The 12447-nt window shown below is 34.6% G+C and overlaps 2 protein-coding genes across 2 annotated transcripts; one reads left to right on the top strand and one right to left on the bottom strand.

Moving 5' to 3' along the window:
* Positions 1-5: 5 nt before the first annotated feature.
* LOC110627889 lies at positions 6-2576 on the bottom strand. The gene is made up of 5 exons (XM_021774266.2): positions 2191-2576; positions 1060-2003; positions 921-974; positions 602-786; positions 6-368 (listed from the first exon to the last, which is right to left on the bottom strand). The coding sequence occupies exons 2-5, from the start codon at positions 1844-1846 to the stop codon at positions 282-284; spliced, it is 1113 nt and encodes a 370-aa protein (XP_021629958.1). The 5' UTR covers positions 1847-2003; positions 2191-2576; the 3' UTR covers positions 6-281.
* A 2204-nt stretch (positions 2577-4780) lies between these two features.
* Positions 4781-12307, top strand: LOC110628500 (acyl-coenzyme A oxidase 2, peroxisomal). Its single transcript, XM_021775187.2, has 7 exons — positions 4781-5314; positions 6599-6714; positions 7100-7980; positions 11012-11191; positions 11282-11448; positions 11527-11650; positions 11850-12307. The coding sequence occupies exons 1-7, from the start codon at positions 4869-4871 to the stop codon at positions 12003-12005; spliced, it is 2070 nt and encodes a 689-aa protein (XP_021630879.1). The 5' UTR covers positions 4781-4868; the 3' UTR covers positions 12006-12307.
* Positions 12308-12447: the final 140 nt, after the last annotated feature.

Genomic DNA, 12447 nt, shown 5'->3' on the forward strand with positions numbered 1-12447 from the left:
TAAGATGTCGAGAAGGATAATATAATCAACCAAGTGGATAAAAACCACAACTTTCAAACTTTCCATAATGGAAGTTCTTGCTAATGCAGATAATACTAAAACAACAGGCATTACAATGGATGCAAGGTAACAGATACTTTAACAATAATAGAACTGCAAAGAACTCTAAACAACAAAGCCATGGCACATGTGTGCACTACTGGTGCATCTGCAGTAACGCATAAGTTTCTAGAACTGGAGTGCCAAGAACGTCTTACAATCATCGAAGGAACAAATATCACTCATTTGTCAGAAGGCATCCCAGTGGCCCTCTCTAAATCCATCTTGCAATTTTCTCTCAAATCTTTCAGTGCAACAAAGCTGGCTTGCTGCAAAGGAGATTTGAGAATATATCAAGACACAGAATTCACCGTTCAGGGGCCAGGCAGTAGCATGATAAATAGTTTCAACCAAATCCTTGCAACCAACAATGGGAATTAGGAATTCTTATGGCACACCAGGTTCTTTTGGTCAGCCACAATAATCGGAATCAGTTGCGGGGTGCTAAATTTTATATGATCAGAAACAAAATTAAACAGAAAAAAGTAGAAGTTACACTCACAAGTTGGTTGCTTTCATGAGCAAATATATCCTCCATGCGATGAAAGAGAGACCTCCACTGAGCCGTGAGGTCAGACTCTAATTTTGAGGATTTATTGGAGTTCCCTTGGCCAGGAAGGTCAGTCTGCTTTCCCCTGGCATATTTATTAACCAAGATGCTTGCTTCTTTCTGACTCTTCTTTAATGCTAGGAGGAAAGAAATAGCATGATATCGATCACCACAAGAGCTATAAAGTTGTATTCTAGTTGATATAGTAAATGAAATTCTGGAAAAAATTGTAAATAGCAGTAATCTTTTTTTTCCCCGTGCACAAGCTTACCAGCTGTTCTTCCTTTGATATCCTGGTAATGGAGGTCTGACCAAATGTAAGCAGCTGATTGACCAAATAGACATGTGATGGGTAAATTTCCATAATCAATGTCCAATATACAGATTCAAAAGTCAGTATTTATAGTTACCTTTCAAACAAAAAGAGCAAGAACAAGCTTTCATCAAATCAGCACCTGCACTCAAATTAGCATAACCATCATCTTTAAGGGCCGTGCACCTTTTCAACTCAAATGATTTGGAGCCCTGTGACATGGGCAACCTTGACCACTCAACAGACCCGTATTTAGTAGTGGGTAACATGCCAACACCAAGAACCTTGTCAACACCTGTACCAACATGACCTTCCGGATTGCTTTGCTTAACATCAGAAGTGAGCCCCCCTTCATCATCACTATATTTCTTGCAAGACCACGAGTTTGTGGGCATTGAACCAGTAGATGCACTACTATCTCTCGATGCATCCACACCTTCCCCAACACTGTGTGCCATTGTTCCACTCCTAAGAACATTGACGCTGACATCTAATAATGGAGATGTTTCTTTTTTTTCATTAGGTACATGTGAGATTATGGAAACATTATTCTCCTGCGACGTATCAATTACACTATCAGCAGGTGATGAATCGCTAGGTTGCTTATCTTCCATGAGAAACAAACCTTTCTCATTGCTATTTTCAACTACAAATTTGGTTTTACATTTCCCTTTGACCAACTTTTCAACTCCTAAACACAGTTGTTTTGGAGAACGTGAATCCCCATCTTCAGTGACCAATCTATTACCATACTCATCACCAGATTTAAGCCGCAAATCATTAGAAATGGATGAAAACTCTCTTTTTAATGGACGATTGGTCATATCTCCCAAAACAGCGCGCATTTTGGAAACACCTTCAGTGAAATTATCTCCACCCATCATTCGTCTAACAGCACAGCCTATAAGCGCAATCAACTTCACAACATAAAGACTACAACCCCAATTCACCAAAAAGAAAAACCCACTTCCCAATTAGACAACCTCGACAAAAATAAAACAAGATAAAATAAAATTTTGATCGCACCGCTGATCCTCAAACCTGGAAACCGCAGCATTAAAAAGAAAAGAGCAAACAAAAAAAAATGAGTTTCAATCATGTCGCAACAAGTATCTACAACTAAATTCTCCATATTTCATAGGGAAAAAAAGGCCCTAGGATTCAGGGGAAAATTGAAAGGTCGATGTGAAGAACATGAAATTTTTATTGGGGTATTGGAGAAACTGACCTTACAGAAAAAGAGTATCCCTCAATTCCAGAGACCACCGGCGCATACCCTCAAAAGGGGTATCACTTCCCTATCGTTCGTAACTGTAATTCGTCGACTGCGACGGTTTTACGAGCACTCCACGGGCGTTTAAACAAGGTTTTCATAGCCTAGTGACAAGTAGCTTGATTCGGAAAGGGTGATAAGCAAGTGAATGATTCAATTCAACCAAGATCTTTGCATCCAGTGCCGAGAATGCCAATTTCCAAAACCTGCCAAGTGATCGTAGTTTAGTCTGGATTTGCGGAACAGGGAAGAGTAAAATTTCAGTTCCAAATTTTGCAGAGGCGGGAACCAGGCGAATGCGGGTCCTGACCCGCGTTTTGAAAATATTTAGATTTTTGGGCGCTCACGGTCAGCTCAGCGCTTCCCTCTGTAAACCATCTTTCTTTTTGGCTAACTATAAAGTCAAATCCCCAAATAAACCTTTTAATTTATTCACGTAATTAAGATTACTCTTTAAAATTAAATTACTATTTAATCCCTATATTATAAAAAAATTATTAATTACCCTCTTAATTTTAAAAAATATATAAATATATTTTTTAAATTTTAAAAAAAATTATTAATTGATTTTTTAATAATTATTTTTTAATATTTAACGATTAATATTAATTGATAAATTATTTAACATGTTTTTAAAACTTCACATACATTTTGATGTTTTTTTATTTTTTTATTAAATTGAGACTTAATAACTTTTATGCCACTAAAATTAATTTTTCAATTGTTTATGAACATGACTCCTGTCTACTCAGTTATTGTCAATCTACACTTAACAGAAATATTATTTTTCAATATAAATATTTTTGCTATCAATTAATTTATATATATTTTCCTTATTTAAAATTGTTAAAAAAAAAGAAAAAAAAAGAAAAGATTTACAAATATTTCTATAATAACATAATCACTCATAATTATTTACTCATTATTACAAGCAAAACTACAATGTATTAATTAAATTTTAATTATATATATAATATAATTAATTAAGTGAATTATATATATAAATAAATTTCCACGACAAAGCATATTTTATTAAAAAAATAAAATAATTTTAAATATTAAATTTTATACTAATGATATTTAAAATATAAAAATTACAAAATTTAATATAAAGAATAATTAAAGCAAAACAAACTATTTATGGAGAACTTATATAGAAAAAATGTTGAAAATAATATCATATGTAAATACCCTTGGAAAAATATGTATAGTTAGGGCTTCTCTATTATTTGTGGAAAATAATTTATAATTAAAAATATTTTTTAATGAGATAATTTTATTTTTTATTTATTTATATTTTAATTTAAAAAATAAATACACTAACAAATTTATATATAATATTTTATAAAATTTTCAAAATTTAAAAAATAATTTATTTTTTCATTTGATAATGATAATCGTGGGATCTCTAATACAATTCTAAAAGAAAAAATAGATTTAAAACTCATTAGAGCGAATTATGTAAGACCGAGGGTCCGGCCTAACTAGAGAAGATCTAACTCATTTGACATGACAAGAAGTAACAGAACAAGATCAGTTATGCCGCGACTCTATTAATATGGACACTGGAAGATAATTAAATGGTCGTCTGAAGAGAATGGACAAACAGATACGTTTGTACGTACGGCTCTAATAAGAATATAAATATAAAAGAGAGAGTGTGACCCTTTAGACTAAATTTTTTCAGATACAGAAATTTTATTTTTTTTTATAGATTTAATGTGATCAGATAATATAATATATTTTATTAATTCATTTTTTTAAATGTTTTAAATATAAAAAATATGAAATAAAATATTTTTCTGAAAATAAACAAAAGGCTAAATATGCATAAATATCAAAAAAAATATTTAATCTAATTGTTATTTGTTCCTTTCTCATATAAGTTTTTTGGGAAGCCATAGGAAAGGGTTAATTCATTGAGAAAAAGCAAGAAATACAGCTAGGCCGCAAACAACCTAGCAAAGCACTGCAACAAAAGGAAATAAGCCCAAACTACTTGAAAGAGCAGTCATTAGTCATGATGGCAAACCTCATGCATATCATCTTCCATAAGTACAAAGAGTAGAGATGGCAATGCCATTATTTCGAGTGATCAAAGGTTGATACTTTACCATTTTTTATATATTTATTTAATAACTAAATTAAAATAATTTAATCCATAAATATAGTTCAACAATATTCTATTTAAATTAAAATAACTGACCCAATTGAATAATTATAAAATTTAAATTCAGTTTAATTTTAATTTTAAAAAATTAGATTTAAAGAAATTAAAATTTATATTTATTGTCCAAATAAGTAAATTTAAAGAAATTAAATTCCAATTCATTCCTTTTTTTAAAATTCTGACTATCCGAAAGAAGCATAAAAATATTATATTATAAGAAAAATATTAAAAGATTTCCGCGAGGCATATCTTCACGACGTTGGAAGGCGCGCCATTATTAACTGCCACGGTCTTATCCAATAGGTCAAACCCACGTGTCGATCATAACAATCCCCACGTCATCATCTGAACCGTATAAGCAAAGAAGAGAGAACGCTTTCCACTCTTCCGACTAAAAAATCTTTGCCTATTTCTCTTTGCTCTAAATTATCTTGACTCTGCATTTAATCTCAAAACTAGCAAGATGATAATGGATCAAGAAAACCCAAATCCGACGTCCGACGATGAAACCCAGATCGTATCTCGCCGCATCCAACGCCTGTCCTTCCACCTCATCCCAATTCCTCGTCCTCTTTACGAGTCCCACCAGCTGGGGATGGTGGCGTGCGCCAAGGCCAAGTTGGAGGTGGATACTCAGAAACTGTCCTTTTACATGAGAGGTGAACACAGGGAGATACAGGAGAAGGTGTATGCGTACTTCAACTCGAGGCCGGAGTTGCAGACCCCACTGGAGATTTCCAAAGATGAACACAGGGAGCTCTGCTGGAGGCAGCTATCGGGTTTGGTCAGAGAAGCTGGGATTAGGCCGTTTAGGTATGTGGTGGAGGATCCTGCTAAGTATTTTGCCATTGCGGAGGCTGCTGGGGGCATGGATATGTCGCTTGGGATCAAGCTGGGAGTCCAGTACAGGTGAGTTTTTGCTTGTTTTTTACTCCTTTCTCAATTTATTGCACACTTTATATATAGAAATCGAAATTTTGACACCATTTTTGTTCTGTTTCTAGATAAATGCTTGTTTTTGGTTGATATGGAATTTATTTATTGTCTTGTTTGTTGGGATTCTTGTCCTTGCGAATGGGATGGATTTGTCCTTTGCTTCACTTGTGAAACCGTATTAAGTAATATGTTGTGTTTGTAAACAGAAGCAGATATTTTTGTATCTGCCTGTAATTATGACGGTTCAAATATGCTGCAAATGTTTGGGCTGCTGTTGAGCATTTTGCATACATGGGTATCGTTTTGCAAAAACCTATGCTTTGGCTTATTTTAAATAGTAAAATGATCTTTTCTTTCGTGCACCCTATTTCCTGGACTAATAGTTTCTCTCCATTTCAAAATATTTGATATTTTTGGCATGGTAACTGTTACAGGTTTTTATCTCTGGGGTAACTGTATATACCAACTCATTTTGAAGAACTCAATGGCGTAATTTTTTTATTTTTGATGTTGATGTTTCTGTATTCAAAGCTTATGTGCTTGATCTTCAACTTGGATTATCTTTTAAAAGGCTTGATAGGATGTTGATGGACAAATCCTGTGCTAATACTTTCTCATCCATGAATTGACATGGAAGAAATTATGTTATTCCATCAAAACATATTTGAAAATACTTTTCTTGATAGCTTCAATTTAGTTGTCCTGTGTTTTCATCCTCTTTTGCAGTGCCTTTCATTCTAACAGTCCGACTGTATTACTTGGCAATATCATATTTGGACTCTTCACTTGTGTATGCACTTGGAATTTTCAACGCACATGTTGTACTTATAGGAAGTATATTTGTCTTACTTCTTTTTCCCTTTGAGAAAAGAATGGGAGTCTTTTTGATGTTCTATCATATGCATTCAGGCCATGACCCTTCATTTTTTCCTTTATAAATTATCATGCCTTATTTGTAAGGTTCAACTGTGTCAGATTTAAGAATTATTCTTACAGGTTCAAAATTTTTGGGGGTAATCAAGTGTGAGATAAGTGTATTGCATGCTACTCTTAGCTTGAGCTTAAGAAATTTTCATAATCTGTACCCTGTTGTAAACTTCTTTTTTTAATTGTCTGTACTTAGTTTCAAACGATCATAGGGGAAAAATTAGTTTTTCCCCAGGAAAAGTGCATGCTGTACTGTTGTTATCATAATTTGTCAGCTAATAAGTTTCTTCTTTCCAATATGATACTGACTTTCAGTATTTTCTCTTGCAGTCTTTGGGGAGGCTCTGTGCTTAACTTAGGGACTAAAAAGCATAGAGATAAGTACTTTGATGGTATTGACAATTTGGACTACCCAGGTTGTTTTGCTATGACAGAGCTACATCATGGTAAGCTCTTATTCCTTTCCTTATTTTTTGTAAATCATTAAATTTATTTATGTTTAGAAGCTCATTAACAAAGTTTAATAAATTTCTATTAACTTCACAAGACTTTAAGTCATGAATATTTTAAATTTTGAGATGTGAAACTGAATTAATTACACAGTTGTATTAACTTCTGAGGAAAGGCCTTCAAAAGGTGCTGTAAATTGTATAACTGCTGTAGGTCCTGATAATACTGTTCTATCTCATTTTGGTCACTAACAGAGAAAGCTGGTTGATTGTGGTTATTGATTATAAAATTTTGTATCTTTACGTGTATTTGGTTCCAATAGGTGCTTATCAAATTTTCTTTCTCTAATGTTGGGTACTAATTTTTATTGTGGCTTCAAAGGCTCAAATGTTCAAGGACTCCAAACTGTTGCAACATTTGATCAAATTACTGATGAATTTGTAATCAACACTCCTAATGATGGAGCCATCAAGTGGTGGATTGGCAATGCTGCAGTTCATGGCAAGTTTGCTACAGTTTTTGCCAGGCTTCTTTTGCCTACTAATGATTCTAAGGGCGTCTCTGATATGGGTGTCCATGCTTTTATTGTTCCAATAAGGGATTTGAAGACCCACCAAACGCTTCCAGGAATTGAAATACATGATTGTGGCCACAAGGTTGGCCTGAATGGGGTAGATAATGGAGCATTGAGGTTCAGTTCAGTAAGAATTCCCCGAGACAATCTTCTTAATCGATTTGGAGATGTGTCTCGGGATGGGAAGTACACCAGTAGCCTTCCAACCATAAATAAACGGTTTGCTGCTACACTAGGTGAACTTGTTGGTGGAAGGGTTGGCCTTGCATATTCTTCAGTTGGTGTACTTAAACTTGCTGGAACAATTGCCATCCGATATTCATTGCTGCGCCAGCAGTTTGGCCCTCCCAAGCAGCCTGAAGTTAGCATTCTTGATTATCAGTCTCAGCAGCACAAGCTCATGCCAATGCTAGCTTCGACTTATGCATTCCATTTTGCAACGTTGCATTTGGTTAAAAAATATTCTGAGATGAAAAAGACTCATGATGAACAATTATTTGGAGATGTGCATGCGCTTTCATCTGGCCTTAAGGCATATGTTACATCATATACAGCAAAGTCCTTGAGTGTCTGCAGAGAAGCCTGTGGAGGGCATGGCTATGCGGCTGTCAATCGGTTTGGTACATTGAGGAATGATCATGATATTTTTCAGACATTTGAGGGGGACAACACAGTGCTTCTACAACAGGTACAAAATCCATTTTATCAAATTCTCTTGGATAATTTAAAATGTGTGCTCCTAGCTTGTTCATTGCATGAAACACAAGGATACCTGAATATATTAGGAGGGCAAGAAAAGGAAAAGAATTGCAATGATTTACGACTGGTGTGGCAACTCTAATATGTGCCACGACCACCCACCTTTATCCCTATTCCAAAAACTATTCAGATTTTTAAGGAGAGGCAGCAGTGACCCTTGAGCAACCTGACCCTAGTCAATGTTTTAAGATGGTTTGTGCTTTAGATATTAGGATAATTTACTAATATCCTCTTGAGGTTGGAGATGACATATATATGTCTCTTTTGTTCCAAAACTGTTTACTTAGGTTCTTAAGGTTTTTTAACATCTCTACATTTTATCCCTTTATTAGTTGATTATAAAACTAAAAAATTTTTTACACTTAAGTCCTTGAAACTTTTAGATTTTAACCGTCATTTAACTGCTGAATTGTTGTGCATTAGAATTTTCTCCTTAGTGGACCGACTAGGCGGGAACATGATTTAGTTTTAGTCTAGTGAGTTGGGGATATCTGTGGTTAAACAAAAAAAAAATGTTTACACTTTCCCTTATGCTTGCACAGGGATACTAGTTTTGAAAAACTAAAGACAAAGAGCACACTATGGGCAAACCTCAAAGGGCTTTTAGAATTATGTCCTAAACATTATCATGGTCTTCTGATAAAGCTGTTCCACTATCAGTCAAGGCACTCATGCTGGAGACCTGATTATTTTCAAGGAGAATTAACTGCCATCTTATAGATGATATTTACATTATAGGTATAGTTATAGGGATTCTAGCACTTTGTAAATATGATATTGAAGTTTAGTTCAGGCCTTTTCTATATGACCATATTATTGCTGATTTGAAATTAATGGCATTTCATGGTCATGAGGTTACTACAATAACAACAAAGATGTCTTTATCCCATAACTTATTTGGATTGGCTATATGGGTTATTTTTCATTATTTTGCTCCGTTTGGAACTAATTCCGCATCAGTATTAAAAAAAATCATCCATATTTTGATACTACTTCAATCCATGTCATTTTATGTCTCTCCTTTTCTTAACCACTAACTTATCACAATTCATATTGAGACATTTGATATGTTAGATATGGTCAAACCATCTTGATAGGCTATTTCATATTTGATCCCTGTTGTGATGCTACATGCACAACCTGATGGTGTGGCATTCTGTTACGTATTATAGGAAGAAGAAGAGGGGTAAATGTAATTAGAATTGGGGGGAAATAAGAGACGATATTTTAGGTATATTTTCATAAAGTAGTTATACAGCTGGTTAGTTTGTTATCCAGCTGCACTGTGAGTCCAAACAGCATATATGGGAGAATCTTAATTGTAGAGTGGTATTTTGAATGAGCTAATGGATCTTAGTCTCTATTCCCTCTCAATTCTGTCTCCTCCTCCTTTTTCTCTCTAATTCTTCTACTTTCCTCCTATTAAATTCTTTCCCTATACTGTTTGGCAATCTGCCACAGTACATATTCATAATCTTTACCATTATCGTGTATCAGACATTTTTCTTAACTTTCCATTTCTGCCATGCTCATCATATGAATATGCTGTACCTTAGATGTTTAACATTCTCCAATACAACATAGCTAGCATGACCATAATTATATAGAATTTACCTTTCACTTTATTTAGGGATCCTACCACATAGAATAGCCATGACAATCTATTTCTTCCATCCTGTCTTTATCCTACAAGTTATGCTTACATTTATTACTTTGTACTTCTGGATGATAGAACCTAAATACTTAAATTAGTTGCATTTTGGTACTGAAACTTCGACCAACCTCCCATCCATTTCTTTTACGGTAGCTAAACTTGGAATGCATTTTCCTCTTACTTCTGCTTGGCCTAAAATCCTTATCTCAAGAGTCATTATCCACAATTATTTTTCGGTTAACTCCTTCAGTAGTTTCATCCACTAAGACGATGTCATTTGTAAATATATGAACTAGGGACATGATCTTGGATATGAAAAGTTAGCTCATCTATAACTAATGTATATAGAAACAAACTCAAAACTGATTCCTAATGAAAAACCACTATCATAGGGAACTTGTCCCCTCGCCATCCCCTCATATTGCTCTTGCACAATATGGCTACCCTCTCATACATGTAAGATATACTCTTTTTTCTCCATTATCCACAAAAGGATTTCCCTTGGTCTATCATATGCCTTTTCCATAATAATAACCACTCTGGATATCTTTCTTCATTTCCTTATAAGTTCGTGATTAAGCACTCTTTAGTAAGGTCACTAAATTGGTTCTCTGATACGTTAGTAATGTCACTAAGTTCGTGATTAATCACGCTTTCCCATATATTCATTGTATGATCCATCAGTTTAATGCCGTGGAGTTTATACTATTGCTGTCTCTTTCGTTCTTAAATATGAGAAAAAAAGTGCTTTTCCTATATTTATTTGGCATTTTGCTAGATCTACGCCATTGAATACTTTGGTTAGCCAAGCTATTTTAATCTCCTTAAGGCAACTTATAAAGGGCTACATTTGGGCTGTATACATCCCTATTTTCATGTTTTTCATGGCTTCTTGAACTTCAACAAACCCGATTATGTGAGTGTATTCAAGGTTCTTCTTTGTCAAAGGAATAGTAAGTTTCGTAAATTCATCTTGAATTAATAAATACTCAACCATAATCATAAATCTAATATTTATACATGAATTTATTAACCACATTCATAAATCTAATATTTATACATGAAACTGACCAATTAAAGGAAGGACCAAATTTTATTCACAATTTAAACTAACATTATTTTCAATTACTCTAGAAGCCCTTCTGTTCAAACAGAGGAGTTCATGCATGTGGCATTGCTTTTACAGATTATCACCTTTCAGTAGCATGTGTTATAATCTGCTACTGCTTTATATGCAAGGATAAGATCACAGGGACACATTGTTCCCACAATATCTTTTAGACCTGAAATTTTAGTTGCGATGTAGGTAGCAGGTGATCTCTTAAAGCAATACCAGGAAAAATTCCAAGGTGGGACCCTATCTGTTACGTGGAACTACTTGAAAGAATCCATGAACGCATATCTATCTCAACCAAATCCTGTAACTGCACGATGGGAAGGTGTTGAACACTTGAGAGATCCTAAATTCCAGTTGGATGCCTTCAGAGTGAGTGCTGCATTAGTTTTGTGATATAAAAGAGGTCATGACTATACGTGCATATACCTTCATTTACGCCTGTTTTTTTTTCCCGTACAGTACCGAACATCTCGATTACTTCAAAGTCTTGCTGTCCGACTTCGCAAGCACTCCAAAACTCTTGGGGGTTTTGGTGCTTGGAATCGGTGCTTGAATCACCTTCTCACTCTTGCAGAATCTCATATTGAATCTGTGATCCTTGAGAAATTTATTGAAGCAGTGCAGAAGTAATTCCTTAACACAAACTTTTGGTCATCTTCATGTGGGGGTTAATAGTTTCTAATTTCATCTGTTTTATGTGCCAGTTGCCCAGATGCAAGTTCTCGTGCTGCTTTGAAACTTGTTTGTGATCTTTATGCATTGGATCGAATTTGGAAGGACATAGGAACATACCGCAACGTTGACTATGTGGCACCAAACAAAGCTAAGGTATTCAAATCCCAGATTTTTTAACAGAAACTGAATTCCATAGGGGTATCGGTGGATTTGCCTCTCTGATTATCTTTAGATTGTTAATTGGAGTTGAACTGAGGAGATTATAAATATATCACTCCTGCTTTAAAGAGAAAGAAATAGTTGTTTGAGGATATCTCAGGCAGGTTATTTATTTATCTCTTTTCATTTGCAGGCAATCCACAAGCTCACGGAATATCTTAGTTTCCAAGTGAGAAACATTGCAAGGGAACTTGTTGACGCATTTGATCTTCCTGATCATGTTACAAAAGCTCCAATCGCCATGCAGTCTGAAGCTTATTCTCAGTACACTCAGTATATTGGATTTTAATTTGTAGAGAAGCAACGGCAGCAGAGATGAGTTTATTCAAGATGGCCAGTTGGGAAAAACAGGGATAGGTTGCATTTTTTCGTAGTTTTGTATTGTTGTTCCTAATTAGAACTCAATGGGATCAAGGGAAGAATAATATGGTGGAAACCTGTACGTCTTTCCCTTTCAGATGGTAGCTTGTAACAAACTATATGTCAACCTTTAATCGTTTATCACTTGAACATCTATGAGTGAACTTCTAAAATCTGACTCTGGAATTATTTGTAATCTTCATACTAATACAAGTGATGTTACTTGCAAAACCAGGCCTGAACAATGTTATCCTGGTTAGGAATCATCTCTAAGATATAAGCTTCATATTAGGCTTATTTGTTTGACTCTCTTGGGAAATATTTTCGTGGTTAATTGAGGAATTTTGAGACATTTTCTCTGATCAATTTTA

This window comes from Manihot esculenta, chromosome 12, assembly GCF_001659605.2.
Source record: "Manihot esculenta cultivar AM560-2 chromosome 12, M.esculenta_v8, whole genome shotgun sequence".
NCBI classification, from domain to species: domain Eukaryota; kingdom Viridiplantae; phylum Streptophyta; class Magnoliopsida; order Malpighiales; family Euphorbiaceae; genus Manihot; species Manihot esculenta.